The 21,781-nt window shown below is 34.1% G+C and overlaps 2 protein-coding genes across 3 annotated transcripts in view; one reads left to right on the top strand and one right to left on the bottom strand.

Annotated features, from left to right (window-relative positions):
* Positions 1–16,353, bottom strand: part of Hr96 (Nuclear hormone receptor HR96) — a 32,567-nt gene extending 16,214 nt beyond the window's left edge. Inside the window, exons 1-3 of one of the 2 annotated variants that reach the window (XM_074174404.1) lie at positions 15,757–16,353; positions 14,349–14,715; positions 2,623–2,845 (exon numbers count right to left, since the gene is read on the bottom strand). In XM_074174404.1, coding sequence (XP_074030505.1) covers positions 2,623–2,845; positions 14,349–14,715; positions 15,757–16,180 — 1,014 coding nt within the window. In that variant the 5' untranslated portion in view covers positions 16,181–16,353. The remainder of the gene's footprint in view (positions 1–2,622; positions 2,846–14,348; positions 14,716–15,756) is intronic. The other variant, XM_074174409.1, reaches the window with a different exon arrangement.
* A 1,566-nt stretch (positions 16,354–17,919) lies between these two features.
* Positions 17,920–21,781, top strand: part of LOC111505806 (uncharacterized) — a 48,978-nt gene continuing 45,116 nt past the window's right edge. The window contains exon 1 of the mRNA XM_074174390.1: positions 17,920–19,265. Within this exon, the coding sequence (XP_074030491.1) occupies positions 18,584–19,265 (682 nt within the window). The 5' untranslated portion in view covers positions 17,920–18,583. The remainder of the gene's footprint in view (positions 19,266–21,781) is intronic.

The following is a 21,781-nucleotide window of genomic DNA, read 5'->3' as shown; positions in this document are numbered from 1 at the left end:
TATAATTTGGGTTTTACGAGCGTTCAAATTAAGAAAATTTGTATTGCACCAGTCCTGAAGCTTTTTCTGTATCTTTTTGCATATCAAATTCGTTTTTTTGTGAAATTATCAATGACGTGTCGTCTGCATACATTGTTACACGAATGCCTTTCAAAAATTTATCCAGATTGCTAGAGTACAATATGAATAAAATAGGTCCCAGGATCGATCCTTGTGGTACACCATATTAATGGCTTTACTCTTTAAATTGACAAAACCAACCCGTTCAGATTGGATATTTGGAATACATACGTACTGATGACGGTGTTTCAAAAAAGAGGAAATCCATTCTAATGTTACACCTCGTAATCCATAATTATACAATTTCGATGTTAACTGATTATGATTGACACAGTCGAATGAATGCCTTACTGAGATCACAAAAAATCCCAGCAGGGCACTCGCCTGCCTCAATGAACTCTATGACCTTTTCAAAAAAAGCGAAAATAGCAGTATTAGTGGAACGACCAGCTAAAAAGTCATGCTGATATTCCGTGAAGATATTGCATTTATACAAAAATGTTAAAAGTCGGTTGAGAAATGAGTACTCAAATACTTTTGAGAAACTTGATGTTACAATAATTGGACGATCTGTTTAAAATCTGTTTTTCCGTTAATCAGCTGTCGCCCCCATACGAACGATAACTCTCAGAAGTTGAGAAACTTGTGCGAGCTAAGGACTAACGAGGTCTTACCTTTTAATGTGTAATTCCTAACGATAGTTATTCATATCGATTGTGCATGTCTTTTTGAAGGTAGGAATGATTTTTCCAACTTTCAGACATTGTGGAAATTCACTATTGAGTAAGGACAAATTCACTTAGTGAGTGAGAGGTTAAATTATATTTCCTAAACACGCCTTGATTATGAAAAGTGGGAACTAGACTGACCTTGCTCGAATTCATTTCCTACTATACAGGGTGTAGTTTCTTGCGAACAAAGTATGTTGAATTGTTGTTCGGGTCTCGATCCGGATTCGATCCGGGAACACAATTCATCATACTTCGTCCGTGGTGAGAAACTTCGTAGCTTGTAGATGGAAGTATCTTGAACCATCGGGAATGTTATGATACGTGTTTGGATACAGAATGGTTTCATTTTCGGTTTACAGATTTGTAAACCAGCTACGAGCTGCACATCTTCTCCATAATCCCCGGAACCTCCTCTATCGAAATGGACCATTGCACGTTTGTCTATTCCGAACTTCATACCGATAGCATGCGTGTATTCTTTCACCATCCTCAATGACTGATGGCAAGGACTCAAACTGTATGCTGCTAGAAGCATACAGTTTGAGATCATACAGTTTTAGATCATCCATATCATCTTTGAGTGTTTTTGAGCGAATCGCATAAGGTTATGTCTTAGCTCATGCATCCACTCGAAGTCGTCTGATGACAAATCCTTATTATAGGTCCCACCACTATGCCTTTGACCCCCTAATCTAAGGGGTTCGGTTGTGGACGCCTCTTCCTTGATTTTCCATAACCAAGTGTTGAGACTATCGGTTGGTTAGCCCAATAGACCCATGGTAGGTATTGGAGGGAGAAATGAGTTCTCCATATCTCGGATGCGCCTGGGCTAGCGGACCGGTTTTGCACCATTTGCTCGGGTAAGTGGTCATCATTACTATTACTATTATTATGACACGGTTGCCGATTGGGTTGGCGTGAGTGGTTTGTTCCATTCACGCTAGGTGGTTCGAGCACAAAGGCCGGGCGATCGATTTTTACTACCTATCGTGTTAGGAATCGTACGTTAAAAAGTAAGACTTCGTTCATCCTTGCCTCGCACAAGTTGAGACTTTTGAGGGTTGTCGTTCGTAGGGGGTGCGACAGCTGGTTGAGGCAAAAACATATTTTAACACATTGAATTCTAAATGAAAATGATATTTCCTCCATACGTTGATCTCAATCTGGCAATGGTTGTGAAATCAGTTAAGTAGACTGGCTCACCTTTCTTCAGTCAGTGCACGGACAGTGAGACAATGTGCGGAATATCATGTTACTATAAAAATATGTACAATTCATCAATTTTATCACGTAATGATTGGATGTTAAGAGATATCAGTGGAATTTGGTTGTTTCCAATGGAGGAGCAATTCCTAAAGAATATTGTTGCTGTTGAAGTAATCTTGTTTGTGTTTAGTAACTTTTATAGTGAAATAAAATTGAGGTTAATACAGTGTAGTCAATTATTGGTAAACCACGGGGAAAAACGTAACGGTATGTCTAACCGACGGTTATAGTGCTGTACCCTGCGTTAGCATGTTATTAAAAAATACCCCGAATATAAAGAAATTCAAAATGTTCAACTCTTATGAAAAAAAACTTAGGATTGCTCTCAGAAAAAGAATGCTAAAAAGGCATTGCGGCAAAAAACCAATCGATATCATGACCTATTTAAATTAAAACTAAAACTGAAACCTCAGTAGAAGAGAAACTCTAAAACAAGCACTTTTCCCAATCATTTTCCAAGAAAACTGGTTGGTGAAGACGCCAATTTGATTGATTCAACGCGCGTCGAGAAGAGTATTGCACTTCTGGTGATTGGAAAAAGTGTTCGTTTTGCATCAAGACCTACCTCGAGTTTGCTTTCATTGCCGAGAAGATCGTTCAGTTCGTCATCCACGGGTGGAAGAAATTCTTTATGAGCGACAATCAATTCGTGTAATTTCGCTCTCTCGGCATCGTTGAGGTTCCTTGAACTGCAGTTGTTTTTGTTCAGAGAGGAAAGAGTTCCATATTCCAATTTTATCGCCTCGTATAGAATCGACTCGATCGGAAATGAATCTCCTGATGATAATCTGAAAAAGTGTCAGGGATAACTTTATAATTTTCAAGGAATCAGTCTTATGCTATTTAAATTTTGTGACTGACTTAGTAGAAGATATTCAAGTATTCATCAATTATGATAGTTCCAAATTGAATGCTTCATACCTTTCTATGTTATTCCTGGAAATTTCTATTCACCAATATCCTGTCAAAAGAATATAACATGATATTGTAAGTTCCTCAAGAATCGGTGCTGGGTTCTTAACGCTTTATAGTATTTGTCAATGATGTCTCGGAACATGATGAAAATTGTCATTGTCAACAAGTGCCACAGAGATTATTGGTAGACTTATGTCATAGTTTGAATGCAATCATTTAATACTGTATACCTACCTCTATATTTTTTTCGATTTATCCTGATATCGCCTGATATCAGGCGATATAACAGTGTTAAGTACTTTGAGATCTAATCATCCAAAGGAACAATTCGTTCAGGCCAGTCTCTCTACACTGTAGGTTAATGGACTGACACCTATCAGGAAACAATTACTTCCCTGGCTAATACCACGAAGGGCGTTGGATTATATTCGACAGGTGTCAGTGCAGTATTCTTCACTGAAGATTCCTGCATATGCTGTTGGCGATACAACTGCCGCAATAGATTTTCATTATTGGAACAACTTGCAGACCGGTTTCGGGCTGTCTATTAGCAACATAAAGTCGATGATATCCGATAATTGAAGATCGAATTCCTTCAAAGTATCATTCCCTTAACTAGGCTGAAGCGGAAAACAAACAACAGGTTTGTCATCGCCCCATCTGCCTGTGAACGAGGTAACCAACCGCATATCCGAAATTTTCCCAATTCCTCGTTTAAGGCAAGAAAACTTTTCGCATATAGTCAGTGGGCATACTTGAAGACTGGCTATAAATCAAATCATCTAAAGGAACAATTCGTTTTGGCAAGTCTCAACTCCCTACACTGACTATATGTAGAAAGTTTTCTTTCCTTATATGAGGAATTGGGCAAATTTCGGATATGCGGTCGGTTACCTCGTTCACAGGCAGATGGGGCGATAACAAACCTGTTGTTTGTTGGCCGTTTTAGCCTAGTTCGAGGAATTCGATTTTCAATTATCGGAAATCTTCGACTTTATGTTGATGATAGATACTACCTTGCACTGACGAGGGGCCAAACAGCCCGAAACCGGACTACAAGTGTGTTCCAATAATTGAAAAGCTATTGCGGCAGTTGTATGGCCAACAGCATACGCAGGAATAACTTCAGTGAAGAATCCTGCACTGACACCCGCCGGATATAATCCAACGTCCTTTGTGGTATTGGCCAGGGGAGTAGTTGTTTCTGATAGATGTAAGTCCATTAACCTACAGTCTTCCTTTAGATGATTTGATATATAGCCAGTCTTCAAGTATGCCCAACATGAGATTAATATAAAATCGAACAAAAAATAATTTAAAAGTTAATTTTGATGACAATCATCCTGTCGTCTGCCTCTTTATACGGTCAGAACGTCTCAACTCAGGTATTTCAGGTACTTTAGGTAAATGTGTCTGTATTTGTACTGCATCAGGTACTTCTTCTTTGTGTTAGATCGTCTCTAGGAATGTGTACGGTTTTGTTTAAACAAAACCATTTTTGTTTACACAATACACATTCCTAGAGAAGATCTAACACAAAGAAGAGTACCTGATGCAGTACAAATACAGGAAAATTTACCTGAAATACCCAAGTTGAGACGTTCTGACCGTATAAAGAGGCAGACGACAGGATGACAAGTTCAGTTTGAGGAGTGCCTAGAAGATGACAGTACGACCAGCTGTCGAAAGCGCTCGCAGATAATTAATAGAAGATATAAAGCTTCAAATCCTTTTTGTAAAATTTAATTTTAAAATACATAATACGTTTTTAGCAGTTTATAAGCAACACCTCTGAATCCCATATTGAACAGTTTGCTCAGTTCACAGTATCAAATGCTTTTCTGAGATCTACAAATACCGTTATTATATATTTGTTTTTATTCATTTCAGAAGCGACATAGTGCAATAAATCTGTTGTTGCACTCAGGGAACTTTTTTTTCTTGAAAGCCATATTGATATGAGTCAAAGCATTAATAAATCTCACTATTCTGACGCTTTCTCCACTATTTTAGAGGGGACACTTAGCAGTGATATGGGCCTGTAGTTATTTAGCCTATCAGGTTTTCCATTTTTTATATATAGTAAACTAGTAAATAAAACTGCAACAATTGAAGAAAATGAATTATATGTTGATGCTTTTAACAGTTGAACATCCTCATGTAAGTACTTGTGCGAGGGAAATTGCAAGAGAGTTGGATAAAAATCATACTTCTGTGAACCAGAGTTTGGTATTGGAAAAATTTATTGAATTCAATCAGCGAATATTTTGAAATATGTTTTGTTTTCTGACGAGTCTACATTTTATTGAATTGGCATGGTAAAGAGACATAATCTGCACTACCACTCAACAGAAAACCCCATTGGATGAGAGAACTTGATAACCGAAACAGATGGTCGATTAATGTTTGGGGAGATGATTGGAGATCAGGTCATAAGACCATATTTCTTTGATGGGCCTCTGAATGGAGAAATTTATAGATATTGTCTCCGAAATGATTTCATCAAATTTGTTGGATGATGTACCCTATATCCAAAATCGGGTGAGGAGGTTTTTGAACAGGTGGCGTAGAAATGAATGGATTGGAAAAAATGGACTCATACATTGGCTAGTACAATCTCCAGACCTCCCACCCTAGATTTCTACAGACGGGGATATGTTGAAGGATACGTCTATCAAGATAAACCAACGATACCAAAAGAATTTAAAAAACTACACCTAACGATTTGATCTCCACAAACTTTATTTGAAAAATATATCACAACATGTTTCGCTAGCACAGAGGCTTTGTCAAGTGATTTGAATACTTCAAGTTGTTTCTTACATTAATATTTATATACTGCAGGTAACCATAATTGAGACTACCTCCAAAAAATTACCTAAACCTCTACCCAAGGTACCTCTTCAATTATGATTACCTGAGCATATTACCTCACATCTACATCAATAATAATTCTTTATCGGTTTTTAAGAAAACAAGTTCAATAATGGTGATCTATTGAAATCCAGTTGATCATTCATTAGAGTGTTTGAATTTTTAAGTTTATTAATGTCCATTGCTTCCAAATGATTCAGTTTCAAATCTTTATTTTCTATGTGCAAAATTGCGAACTCTTCGCTTAAGATATGATTTTCTTCTAAATGATTTAAATATGTTGAATTTGTTTTCTTATTTACATAGCTCGTATGATGTTCCTGGATTCGATTCCTAAATGTTCTGCCAGTTTGACCAATATATACCTTAGGGCAAGTTCCACACTTTGAATTATATACCTCCTTTTTTCTCGAATTTGGGTGTTTTGTCTTTATTATTTTTAACTAACTTTCCCAACGTATTACTTGTTCTATATGCAATTTTAATATCTCGTTTCCTCAAAAATGAAGCCAATTTTTCCGTTGGGTGTCCAAAATACGTTAAAGCTCTAAAATTTTGATTATCTACCTTATCAATAGGAAAAACGTTTTGAATCGCTTTTGTGTAGACTTTCTTGGCAAGTATTTTGTTTATTAATTTGACTTTAAACCCATTGTTAACCGCAATTTGCTTGATGATATCAAGTTCTTTATTGAAAGTTTCTATTGAAAGAGGAACACTGACTAATCTGTGAATCATGATATTATAAGCTGCTACTTTGTGTTGATAAGGATGGGTAGAATCGTAATGTATAGTAATATCCGTATAGGACGGTTTGTGATAAATTAAAAAATCATGTATGTTCATGTTGTTCCTTCTGCTAATTGTTAAGTCTAAGAAATTGATTGAGTTCTCTGCTTCTATTTCAATAATGAATTTAATATTTTCATGATTTTTTTTAATATCCCTATGAAAAGTATCGAATTGCCTCTTAGAACCTGTAAAACATACCAAAACGTCATCCACATATCTATGCCGATACAAAAAATTCTTAATCAAAGGATGTTTAAAGATCGACTTCTCTAGATTATCCATGAAAATTTCTGCAAGTAGGGGGCTTAATGGATTTCCCATAATTAAACCTTTTGAGAAGGAATAAATATTGTTGTTAAATTGAAAATAATTTTGTTTGAGACATAAAAACAAGTCAATTATTTCTCGTTTTATGACTGGGTTCACTCTATCTTTATCTAATAATTCTATTACAGTGGAGTCCCGATAGTCCGAAACGATCGGGACCGGACCCATTTCGGATTAACGAATATTTCGGATTAAGCGAAATCATGACCAAAATTAATGTTATAATGAAATACAATGTATATTTATACAAAATGGGATATACAATAGTCATAAGCACAGTTTATTTTGTTTTATCCGTCTAAAACTTACACGTTATGTTTATGAAGTGCGTGACGAGTGAGAAATGTTCCTCATACAGTAATAAATGTTGTTTTCTATATTACTGTATCACAGTTCAAAATACGCTCAAAATACGCAAAATACGCTCAAATTGTTCTGTTCTGTTAATTACACTTATCTTTGTACATACTGTAATCCTTAGTATGTATATATTGCAATACATTTCTTCTACTTTTCTTTCGGATTAAGCGGACTTTCGGATTACCGAAGTTCGGATTATCGGGACTCCACTGTACTAAAATAATAGTATCATCAGGAGGTAGGCTGGGAAATAGATTCTGCACATCAAAGGATAGTAATTTTGCGTTGTCTGGTAGAGGTATGTTTTCTATTTTATTGATTAAATCATATGAATTCCGTAGACGTGAAGTCTATTACAATTGGAGTTCGAAGGGAAACTGTTGACAGACTACATTCATGCATAGCTCAAAATGGAAAATCGTTCAAACATCTATTGTAAATTTGTGTGTTTTCAAAATGGTTTGTTTTATTTTGTTACTTGTCAGCACTGAATAAAAAAAACATTATTGCTTTTATTCAATGACTTTTTTATACTTTCCTCAAGAATTAGATACATTTCTGATGGAAATGAGGTAGTCAAACCCTACATTTTCTGAAAGCTCATAGTGTGAACTATTTTGGGATGGTCCCATGTACAGGGTGTTCCATTAGAGAAAAAAACTGAGAAAAAAGTGATCCCGAGTTTTGTTTACCCCTATATAGAAAAAGCGCCGTTCAGTAAACTTATGAAGACGAAATGAAAATACACTATTCCCAAGGATATTTAGTTACAAAAACTCACCTATTTGATTTGATCGAGTAGGAGATCTCTATTTTTGACGTAAATTTCCCTATAACTTCTGAACCACCAGGTATAAACCCCAACAAAAATTCAATCGAGTGAAAATATGTGGAGGATTCTATTTAAAAAAATATAAGTTTGGTTTGTCACACATTCATTAGACACCCTGTATATTAGTAATAACTATTAAAAACACAGCTTTCGTTATTCTCTACAACTTTTTCCCGTAACATTTTTTATGTATCTTATAGGAAAAGCTATCGTCCACCCAAATATCGTTGATACATCCTGTATATATCTACATAAAGTAAAGAAATGGCTAATAACGATTATTACTATTATTATCATTGTAGACTTGGTTATTTTATACTGACACTAAAAATGTTGATTCGTGGGACACACCTAAGCTAAAGGTGCCCCTTAGAGGTAGTGAGTTGAAAATCCGTTTGATTCTTATAAAGCTTCAAGTAGGTACTGAATACTTGTGTCATTTCCATTTCCATTTATGTTGATCAAAAAATCTCATTGACGTCCAGTCAACTAAGTAAGCATCCTAACTATCGATTGCACTATGTAGAAAGAGTAGATGTTTCAAAAACCACAATATTTTTGTCTTAGATTCCAACGCACACTGAGAAGAGAACCACAACAGTCAGATGTCTTCAATGTTTGTAAAAAGTATGCCATTACGAAGCAGAATAAATGATTTGAAGATACCTGGAAATAAAACGTGTAAGCAAAAGATAAGAGGGAGTTATTGAAATGTACATAATCTAGATATCGAATGAACACCTGTGTAATCAATGCATTGCTACATCTTATTCAATGAATAAAAATCGAGAAACCACATTTCCTTAAAACATAGGGAATTTTTGAGGATATAAAAGGAATTTCTGAATTTAGTAAAACCAAGATTTTTTCTTAATACGAGCTAACTCATGTTACCATTAAGATATCAATGCTGTGTATGGATACAAAAAACAGTTTGCATTCATAGCAGATTAACTTTTGGAATGAATCAAAATTTCCATGGCATCATAATCGTAGGTTCAAAATATCTCCAAGTGGACTGAAATATATAAATCAAAAGACCATTTTATAAAATATAATAATTTTCATAAATCAAAATGTACCTCATTCAAAAACGTATTTTAACAACTACCTAATTTGAAAGGGTTATATTTTTAGGAGTGACTAATTTTTGGGAAATAAAGTTTTTGGCTTTCTACTACTCCATCTTGATACAGAAAAATGTAGGAATCTTACAAAGAAAGTAAGGAAGTAATCAATTTTAAAAGCAGTAACTTCATACATAGATGTGTAGATCATACAAAGAAGTAACTTTCAGACACAAACTGAAAGAAAAATCCTTCCTGAAATAACTACTTTCATATAAACATTGAATTACCTGAAATAAAAATTCTTTCGAAACAAATACTTTTATATGAACACTAAATTATACAGAAAACACTTTCCTCTACTCAGTTTGTATTACAAACATTAGCATCATCAATCCTAGTAATCTCCCAATAACGCCAACTGGTTATCGAAAAGCACGTCGAAAGGCATTATTCTGTTCTGGTGTGACGAAAGTGTTTTCAATAAATTCTATTCGTAGCAATCCTACGTAGCATCTGATACAATTGCATAACGAATGTTTGGAACACAAACTGAATAGAGAAAAGTATTTTTGTATAGTTCAGTGTTTATATAAAAGTAGTTGTCCTGGAAGTAAAAAGCCAAAATTTTTCTTTCCCAAAAATCAATCTCTCCTTAAAATATACCCTTTACAATTCAAACAAATGCATTCTAAGTTCTTGAAGTGTGCAGACAGGTTATCGCTAAGAAAATAGACGTCTAAACAGCAAGTGTTCCTACAATTCAGACCCAAATACGACCAAATTATTTATAAACTTTAATTGTGGAGATAAACTATTATTCACCATAGTTTAATGATAAATACTGAAGGGAGGTCATTTTTTGTGGAAGAAATAAGAGTTTATCGACCTTATTTGGATATTTTCACCTTCCACAATTTGAAAAATATAAAAATTGTAATGGAGAACTTTATACAGGTGTAGAAAAGGCAAACTTTAAATTTCCCAAGACAAGTAAATCCCAAGTAATTTTCACAAAGAAAAATGTTCTATTCATCAGTAACAGTATTTGATAATTTTGCCTATCTAATAAAAGAGCTAATAAATTTACAGATACTTAACGTTTCGGAGACTAAAATCTGCCTCCGTTTTCCGAATTGGAAAAATCTAACTATATATTCAGTGTTCATTCGTGCAAGCAAAACGGACATGTAGCAGCCGTTTGTACAGATCTCCCCACGGAAATATCTGCCCTACACGTTCATGAAACTCAACAGGTACCCGAACCAGAGACTGCAACGGCTCTAGCATCATCTAATCTGGATCATAATACCAATACACCAAACGCTCCCTCCAGTGTTCAGACTTCGACAACTGATTCCGAAGTCTCTCAAGCTGAGTCATCTCAAACTCAAACGAAACATATAAGAAACCCTCAGCCCAAATAGCGACAACACGTCTAATACATTTCAGAAACCAATTTCACGCACCCGTAAAAAACCTCGTTCTATCCCACCAGCTAAAAACTTCATTCTGTTTAAAAATCTGTTTTTCCGTTAACCAGCTGTCGTGCCCCTACGAACGACAACCCTCAGAAGTCGAAACTTGTGTGAGCTAAGGATTAACGAGGTCTTACCTTTTAACGTGTGATTCCTAACACGGGTTGGACGATAGCAATTGAAGATCGATCGTTCAGACTAGGGCTTGAACCACCGACCAACACGGCAGTCAATTCGAGTGAGTGAACAAAGCACCCACGCCGAACCGCTTGGCTACCGACCGACCATTGAAACAAAAAATTTCGTAATGACTTATAATCAATCAACTTAGAGACTTTCTAGAAAATGTTTACGGGACAAAAGATCACCTCACTGTTGCAAGGCAATACACAGACGATATACAAAGTCTCATCAATATGCTTTTGGTATTAAACCCACACTTTCAAGATAGGAGCATAAAATCACAGAAAAAGGCTTACTAACCGATTCAAGTTAGAAGAAGTGGGATCCTCTGAAACCGAAAGTGAAATATCCTCCCAAGAAGTCAATTAATGATAGTCATTCTTCATCTTCATTCTACAATGGAATATGAATGGGTTTCATACCCAACAAGAAATGCTAAAAGTTTTAATTTCCGACCACAATCCATCTGTATTATGTTTACATGAAACACATTTCAAGGACTACAATCATCACAATCTCAAAGGTTATGATTGTTTTTTCAAAAACAGTAGCAATCAACTAAGAGCAAGTGGTGTCGTCGCCACGTACATACAGTCATGGCTTCAAGCAATTCATATCCCAGTAACAAACCACCTGGCGATGAACATAATTTCATTAATAGAAAGGGTTAACATTCTCTGAATTGCCAAGTTATCATATGAAAATACCACCACCATATGAAAATAAATAAAATTTTTGCCACTCTTTTATATGGAACCACTCATTGATAAAGAATTATATGCAAAAAATTTACGAATCTGGGGAACAAACTTGGTTAATTGGAGATTCTGGCTACCCACTTCAGCCATTTCTAATGACACCTTTTCAAAACCCCCTTGAAAATAGTCCCGAATCTAGGTTCAATCATGCCCACATTAGAGCAAGGGATTGCATCGAAAGATGTTTTGGCATCCTAAAAATGAGATTTCGCTGTCTTTTGAAGGAGCGTACTTTGAGATACAATCCTGATTTTGTAACCAACTTGTTGAAGGCATGTGCTGTTTTACACAATATGTGTGTGGATGCAAACATACCCATCGATGAAAACTTAGGTAATCCAGACAATAATAACGGTGATTGATGTCCTGATAGCAGAACCACTCAATAATCAAGGACAATTTGCCGTAGAAGGAATGATGGTTAAAGATAAAATTGTCCAGCAGTATTACCAATAAATTTTTTGTAAACCTATACCAAATATGTCGAGATTGGGACAATTATATTGTCATAAAATTGATTTCTTTTGCGAAAATACAAACATTTCAAAAAAACAAGTAAGTATATGATATTTTAATGTGATACAGTGCATATGTTAAACGTCGCAAAGTCTATGTAATTTTGTGGTTTAAGAGTTTTTTCACCAACGTGTTCAATAATTTGAAATAAAGAGAAGATTCAAACATAATTAATGATATACTCCAGTACAAAATCAGGTACATTCAAACTAAAAATAAACATAGCTTTCTATAACAATAAAATAAAAACAATCTCTGATATTCCACTAAATAATGAAGGATGGAAGGATGTTTTCTATTCCAATTCTGGGGAGTTACTTTCTTCAAAAATGACCTGCCCACCTAGAAGCTGTCATTTTTGTTAAATGTTATTTTTGTTCATCAAGACTATTTTCGCATGACTCTGGTTCAAGGGCTACAGTTATACCTACAGGTTCACCACATTCTGGATTATTTAATCCCACGAATTTTTCCCCTAATGAATCCAATATTTTCAGTTCGAATTCTAATAAGTTATAAAAAGTTATAAGTATTTGAGACTTTGGTTTACCTTCGGCAATTTTTCAGTAGGTTTTGCTCCATATCCTAGAGTATTCAGATTATGCGCAAATTCGCCCCAATGTTTTTATACAGATCCTTTCCTCGAGGACCAACAAATATACCTGTAGCCAAGAAAGAGTGCTTCTCCATGGCCTCTAACATAATTTGCCAATGGGTCTCTATTACTTTGAATGACATAATTATAAAAATAATGAAATCCCCTCGATGACCAAAAAATAAAAAATTGCTGATTTTACTATTCCTAACAATTGGGTACTTCACTTGTTCGTTCTTTAGATTTGATAAATGTATGTTTCTCAAAGGGTGAGTTTCCAGATTTTTTGAAGATTTGTAGAGCTACACCCATCCACAAACAGGGTGATAAAAATGACTGTAATAATTATAGATTCATTACAATAACCCACGTATTGTCAACAGTTATCGAAATTGTGTTAAAAGACAGACTCGCTGATTATCTTGAAGCAGGAGGATATATCAACGAAAGACAGTATGGTTTCAGAAAGTTACACTTGTCTACTCAAGCAGTACCAGGCATTTCATACTATAGCAAAAAATAAAGACGGGAATATTAACCAGGGCTGTGTTATGTTATTTGTCAAAAGCTTTTGATAGTGTATGGCACAACATGCTTCTAAATAAGCTGGTAAAATACGAAATGAGAGGTTTAGCGTTAAAAGTGTTGCAATCTTTCCTAACCGGAAGAAGACAATATATTATTCATAACAACATAACATCTAACATTAAAAAAAAAATCCATCATGGAGTTCCCCAAGGATCCGTGTTAGGTCCTCTTCTGTTTATTTTGTATATAAATGATTTGCCAATATATGTCGACATTGCGGACACATTTCTTTATGCAGATGATTATTCATTTATAGTTCCATCAAGAATGAGGAGTATGGTATGCAGATATGTTCTCAAAATTGCGTATTTTGGTATAGTACAGGCTCACTTGCAGCAGGGGATATTACTTTGAGGTTCAGTATCAGCAGCAAATGAAGGTTTTATATCTCAGAAAAAATAATTAGAGAGATGGTTAGTTAGAGCATACTACTGTGATCATGCAAAAAAATTTTTCATGAATATGGAGATTCTCACTTTCCCATGTTTATATATACTTGAAGCTATATTATACGTTCATAAAAATAAAGATGAATACACTACTGGGGCAATGATATACGAATACAATACCAAAAGCAAAGAGATCATTAAAACAGCTAAAATGAATTTGGTGAATTCTGAAAAACAATCCGAAGCATTTTACGGCAAAATATATAATACTCTTCTGCAAGAGTGGAAAAACTCTTCAATTAAAAAACTTAAATTTGAGGTGAAGTGGGCACTTGTAAGCCAAGCATTTTACAAAATAAATGATGTCTTTGGCACAGTTTGGAAAATTTAACAATTTAATGAAATAGCACCTTTGTAGCTAGTTTTCTTTTATATTTTTAATGTGAATTTAAATAGTGTGTGAATTTTTTGTTCGACGTGTCAAAACATACTATGTTTGTTGTCTTTTCAACTTATTTACTATATTGTATTATGAACACCAATAAATTCTTATCTTGTCTTTTAATTGATCATTGATTATTAAATTTGATATCACATAAGAATAAGAGAGTATTTACCTTTTACTGTTAATTTCCTCCTTAGTGACAGGATTTGGCTTAGGGTTAATTTCTTCCATCAAATTTGTCTTTTGCGGATCGCTATAGATACCAGGAAAACAGCCAAATGTATTATCCCTACCACTTATATTTTTATTGCAACTAATATCATTGGCTAGAATGTTTGTTGGAATTGTCATTTCTTCGCAACGGCTATGAGTAAATTCAGAATACACTACCGTATTCTCCCTTATGGGAACATCATCACTAGAGGAAACAAGTCTTTCATTCGGAGAGAGGACCTTTTCATCAGAATTCTTCAGAGAAGTTCCGAAACACTGATTTATGACACTAACATTGTTGTGGCTGTTGACCTGACAACTTTGATCTGGAAATGGGTAAATGGGTATAAACTTCAATTGATACTTACATATTTCTGTTCACTGAACATGAATCTGATGCCAAAACTTGGCAATTCCGTTTACTTTTGGAGATATGGCCACTCGATTTTGATAAAGTGACTATTTCAGGAACTAACTTTCATCAATGATATCTCTTAAAATAACACCTTCCTACAAGTTCACATTCTGCCTATCAGCATAATGATAAATTCGGAACATACCTGGACCAAAATCACAGGAAATGAAGGGACCCAATAAAATTAGTTGCCATCCACCATTCACCCTGCAGGAATCAAAATAAGTCTGAAGACTGTACTGAGGAAAAATGCATACCTACATTTAAGAAAATAAATATTTCCAAATGGAAGCTCTAAACATTCATTTCTCCCAAAGTACCTACACAGTAGGCTCTAGTAAATTCCTACCGAAAAACAACTACTTTCTCGGATAATGCCACGCAGGACATTGAATTATATCCGACAGATATGCAAGATACCTCACAAAGGATAGTCTATCGGCAGCAATGTGGCTTCCACAATTGATTCCATGTGTAATTTGCAGTTGAAAGAAAGTTAAATTGATGAGAAGTCGTTATTTAAAAGTTAGTAAATAAGAAAAAAATATCGGGAAAGTGATGATTTTTATGTATTCTAGGGCAAACCTGAGTGAAATTCTCAAAATCTAAACTTTTTATTTATCTTAATATATTATTAATAGTGAAACAAAGACATCATATAGAAAAAGATTACAAAAATGGTTATTGAGGTGAAATCCAAGTTTTTTATTGCATGAAAATAATTTAATCAGGTGAATAAAGATAAATAACAAGCAATCGTAAAATAAAAGGGTCATTTTACGAGTTATCATTACCAAAAGTGAGTTTCTGAAATAGTCAATTTTTTGACACTTTTAATTTTTGAGAGGCCAAACTTCTGAAAGTAGAACAAAACACCAAGTTCTGACAAAAATATGTACGTTTCAAGAAAGTTTTTCAAAAACTAGCACGAGCTGTTGAAACGATTAATTACCTGAAAACGATGTATCTCTAAAGTCATATTCTGAACTACAAATGCTGTTACTACTAGAATCAGGTTCCACCATTTCCTTCTTCATTTTTTTGAAACCAGATTTGAAGCCTCCTATACTACGTTTCTTTGTCTTATTCTCCTCGATTTTTTGGCGTTTGGCGACCTTATCTTGATCAGACATGATCAAGTCTTTACGCATACCTATGGCAAAACATTTATCCAGCCTACATTTCTGACAAAACCTTCTTGTCACTGTTGTCATCTCACATTGATTATTGAAAGGGCATTTGAATTCTTTCTGTATCAAAGCATTTCTTCTGAAAAAGGCTTTGCAGCTCTCGCATGTGATTGCATTAAAATTACATCCCAGGGCTTTGTCACCACAAACACCACACACTTTTGAATCCGATTTAGCCATTTTCATTGTGCATTCAATTGTCAGGGGCCAGATTTCACTGAGGAGTAACTCATATTATAAGGACAGTACTTGAGCATTGAATTTATATAAATCTGATTAAAATATATCAAGTGGTTCGACCTTGAGTAATGGTTATCTGTCAGATCAAATCAAAACAAACGTCAGCTGTTATCTTCGCCTGTGCCAACATTCAGGCTCAAAGTTTTTTAATATTACATGGTCTGACAGTCGACAGCCCTCGAGTTCTGACATGGAACAAGAAACACAACAAAATGAAATTGTCACTGAAAACCATAGTATATAGAAACAATGATTTCACGTTTTACCATTGAACACACTTGATTAAATTCTCTGTTGATCTAGACTTTTTAATTTTCCAAATTGAGGAAGGTTGAAAACTCAAAAAAACATCAATTTACATTGACACCTTCACAAAATATTTCTTCCAAAAATTAACTACTTCTGAAAATATAATCCTTTCGAATTTCAAAGAATAAATTCCCAAATTTGAGAATAGTCTGTAGACAACAATATACTCGCATGTTCATTTTGATAGTTTTCTTAATTTATCCTTTCTATTTTTCGACTGAACTCAATTTAGTTGAGTTCGATTACTCTCAGAATTACTCTCATTATTTATGTTTGCCTCTAGTGTAGGGTGGAATGAATTTCAGTAGATTTTGTTATAAAAAAATGTTTTCATTATATTTTTCCATTCTTATCAAACATTTACATTCACATTTTTGAGTTCTAGTTGCATGAAGGCCTGTTCACATGCATTCATCCGTATATTCGCAATTTTTGCGAATCGCAAAACAATATTCCATGATTCAACAAATTTGCAGTACACTTCAAATATTTGTGACGAAGCCAAGCTAAGGCATTGATCATCCATCTTGCTAGATAAGCAAGGCTTATTAAGTCATATATGAATCTCATAAAAGATATTTTCAGTGTTGATTCACGAATGACTTGTTATCGGGCTCTTATTTGACGGTCAATGTCAAAGCTTGACTTTACAATATATCAGCGTGGGTACTTTTGTTTCACTTTTTTTATCTCAATCAAGCAACGTTTAAGCTTTTTGTCGATCTGCCTCTTCTCATGAAGATATTAGCTTTAGTGTTTCCAACAAATGATGTGGATATTTGATATTGTGTGCTGCCCCAGATTCGACAACCGAGCATTCAACTACTACACTGCCGATAAAAATATTATTTTCAAAAATATTTTACTCCGCAATCACCATTTCAGAAATGTTTGTTGAGGGATAAAATATCAGATAGATACATATTTTCATTCCCAATATCAGCATAAAAACTTTCTATTGATATTACTATTAAGAACACTAGCATCTCATTTGTGAAATGTCATTTACAATCTGTCAATATTAGAAGACATCCGATTTCTTTCCAACATATAATACTGAATTCTCTTATAAAAATATGATTTCAAAGTCTTTTCGCTTCATTTCAGTTGTGGCTGTGGCTATATTAGAGTTTGAGCATTGACCGAACAAGTATAATACGAGTAATGGAGTAATAACCTCTTTACCCACCCGAATCGACGCCCTTGGCTTAAATTTCTTTATTTTACAAGAATGAGATTCTTGACTTTGTTGACAAATTCGAAAATGTTAAACTATAACATTTTTGCAAACGTATTCATAGGGAACAGGTTTTGGATTTTCCAAAGGAGTAATAATTATTTTCCAAATTTACTTTTTTAAAATTCTGTTTTTACTCAATCCAAGTTCGAACAAAGTTTGAAATTTTGTTCTACCTTCATATATATTACACTTTCATTTCATCATATTTTTAGAGGTGCTATAGATATCATATTCATCTATTCCAATAACTTTGGCAATTTTTATCTCCAATACAAATAATTAGCATTTCACAAACTCGATTTAAGCGCACCCTATCGAAAATAAGAAACAGTCGTGAGTTATGCCGTCGTTCGTCGTTCAATGCCATTTTGGTGATTATTGATATTCATTTCATTCAACTAATGTTGATCAGTCCTTGGATTTCAGTGAATATTTTCAGTATTATTAGATAAAACTCATCTAGAGACACATTTCATTTACGGAAGTACGTGAAATAACTGAAGTGAACTACAGTGTATCTAGTGACCTGTGTAGTGATCATATCAAGATCTTGGAAAGCACTGATTTGTACAATGACAAATTCATATCGGAATCACCAAATAAGAAACAAAACTATCGTCAGATAACTCGATTAGTTAATATTATTTTCTTATAAGATGATCTGTACCGGTCCCAAAAGATTTATTCATGGCGGCTGATTCAAATGTGGATGTATACAAAACATCACCAAAAAGTAGATGAATGAATGGAAAGAAAAACATAAGGTGCCTATGTAAAACAAAACACTGTTAGATCACGTGATGGATCCAGTATTGCAGAGATTTGGAGATGTTACCATTCAGAGACTTGAAAAGCCAAAAGAACCCAAAGTGGGACCTCAAAATGTCAGTAGTCCTTTGGAAACCCTTAAAGAGAATAAAGATGAAATTTACAGTGATATGGAAGATGAAAGTGAGGATGAAATGCCAGTTCCAAATTTGAAAAGACCTTTTCCACCATCAGAAGTTACAATGAAAAAATTTAAATTCAATTCTGGCGAAGTTAGGTTAGAAAAGAAAGGTGAAGATTTGAATCTTAATTTTAGCGAAACAGAAATATCAGATTATGATACTGATTCAGAATTGGATGAATCTGAAGGTGAATTAAATGAATTGAATACCAGTGAAGTATTGAACACCAAGCCAGTTCCTATAAACAAAGATAACTCCCAGCAGTCCCAACTTCCAAGTTATTCTGAAGATGAGGCCAGCAGTAGCGCCTCATTTTTTGAAAAACTAGTTGAGCAGGTGGAAGCTCCTTCGCAGAGTGTCCCTTCCACATCTGCAGAAAGTGCTGCGGAAGAAGAATATGATATTGATATCAAGGAAAAATTGAAAGAAATGGGAGAAATAAGTTTTGAAACTGTAAAGAAGGGAGAAAAACCTAAAAAGACTGAAGTGGCTGTTGAAAACGAGGTTGTAGTTACATCAGCTAAAAAGATAGGTGAGTAATTTTCATTTTTTATAAATTGATGTATGTAGAATAAAATTTTTTTGTAAAAATTGATAAATTATCATCATGGATAGTTTAATGAAATGAATGAAAACACTTTTGTCTAATTTCCACTAGTTATTTTATTTTTACGACCGGTTTCAGGTTTTATCTCATTATCAAGTATAAAATTAACTGATGCATTTAAAATCTGAAAACGAGGTTTTATGGAGAGTTTGTAGGAGAGCTGGAAGGGTAGCTAGTTAAATGAACAACTATAATATTCAACACTGGAGATTATAGAAATTACCAGGGTTGTCAAACTTATAAACTCAAAGTGGAGACCTACATAAATCGAGTTGCTCGTTTTAGTGGTATGTATTTCGAGTTTTTAATTGATTTTTCAATTTCCATGGCTTTCAACAAATTCATTTTTTTTCCTTCACTACATTATCTTTACTTATCTTGTTTTTATTCTTGTACATGTTCATACGTTGTAGATTTTTGGTCCAAACAGACATGTTCACGGAGCCTAATGTCAAAAATTTCTACCTGTTTGATTTGTATATACTGCAGAGCATTCACCACACTCTATTCTATGTTTACCTTATTTTTCATTCTTTCTCGTTTGGGTTTTGCATTGAACATAATTCTGCCTTAATTATTATTACTTATGAAAGCTGTTATTGTTATTTTGTATTTAGAGGAGTAATTTCGAATATTTTCTGAAAGTTCACCTGACTAATTATTGCTACTATATTTAAGTGTATTGTGTTCTCGGATATTTGGGTATAATTTTATAATAATAATAAAACACTTATAAGTAAATTTATACCCAAATATCAGATAACACCATACATATAAATATAGTAACAATAATTAATCAGGTAAACATCCAGAAAATTTTCAAAATTACTTTCTCTAAATACAAAATAAAAACAGCTTTCATAAGTAATAATAATTTAGGCAGAATTCTGTTCAATGTAATAAAGGGAAGAAAATGAATTTGTTGAAAGCCATGGAAATTGATAAATCAAAAACCCAGAGTACATACCCCTAAATGTAGGCCTCCACTCTTGAATTTATAAGTTTGACAACCCTGGTAATTTCTATAATCTCCAGTGTTGAATATTATAGTTGGCACCTTTGTTCATTTAACTACCCCCCCTTTCAGTTCACCTACAAACTCCCTATAAAACTTCAGATTTCAAATGTATTACCGTAACTGCGATTCACTCTTCCTTAGATTCACTAAGGAATGCTCAACGCAAACAACAAAAGCCGCCGGTTAGTTTTTGGGGGCCCCCATGCAAAAATTCAGTTAGGAATAGTCACGACCAAACAATTGACCGATCAGAAAGTGTAAGCACCTAAAGGCTGACTTTCGACCAAAAGAGGTCAGATGTCAATCTTGCTGAAGTGCCCATCAGTAAGTTGAGGACCGCTCGGAGAGCGGGGGTGGATGGAGTGGAGTATTAAGTTTTCCTCCCAAATTAGTTGTGGGGCGAAGTTTTTACTTTCAGGGCACTCAACCCGGAAGGGGCATGGGTCAAATGTATTAGTTAGTTTTATACTTAATAATGGGATAAAGCCCTAAACTGGTCGTAAAAATAAACTAACTAGTGGAAATTAGACAAAACTGTTTTCATTCATTTCATTAAAGTGATCATGAATTTCCACAAAATAAACAAGTCATCAGTTACACAGATCATGGATAGTGTTGTTATTTTTCATCAAGTAATGGGTCAGTCCATTCATAAAATAGAACAATAAAAATTCTATATTCTCCTCTCAAATTTTACTTGAGGAAAATCATATGAAGAACATGTTTGTAGCATGTGCAGTTAATAATATGCAATTCATCATTGGTGTTAACCTATGTCATATATAATGGGCATATCAAAGCCATTGATGGTATGATTTTGAAAGTATTCAAAGAGAAAGATCTACCTATTTGGTGATTACAATCCCCCTGATGAAACGTGGTCAAATAATAAGTTTGATGTAAAAGTGGACTGTCCTTTAGGCTCCAGGGCATTAAAATTGTTGCACAAATATATCAAATTAGGAAGGTATTTTCAATAGTCAATTGTAATGTTTATATCTCAGATAATTAATCAGATTCTATCCTAAGTGTATGCTAAATTAATATCAGTTTATTTTTATATTATTGTTTTATCCATGTTTTACACATGTTGCTTGACTTATTATGATTATGCAGGAAAGTATGAAAAATATTTGAATAAATTAATCTGTTCATGCCAAGAATTTGAAAATATCAGTAGTATATGACTTTCTGTTACCTAAGAGCTTTCATCATTTAGCATATGAATGATGCATTAAAAGAATGACAGTAAAGGCACCTGAAAATAATATTCAACATTACAATGACTTCAAAAATGTATTGACTATATAGCTTCTATTAGCTGGATTTTTTACTTATCGTCTACATATGAAGAGCGATGAGGGCGCTATCAAGTCATGATCTATTATTCTTCAGTATAGTAGAAGTGTCTATACTCTATACT

The sequence above is a fragment of the Leptinotarsa decemlineata genome, unplaced genomic scaffold, assembly GCF_025532065.1.
Source record: "Leptinotarsa decemlineata unplaced genomic scaffold, Ldec_3_MD MMD2_P_RNA_scaffold_12, whole genome shotgun sequence".
Lineage (NCBI taxonomy): Eukaryota > Metazoa > Arthropoda > Insecta > Coleoptera > Chrysomelidae > Leptinotarsa > Leptinotarsa decemlineata.
This window is presented reverse-complemented; position numbering and strand designations above follow the sequence as displayed.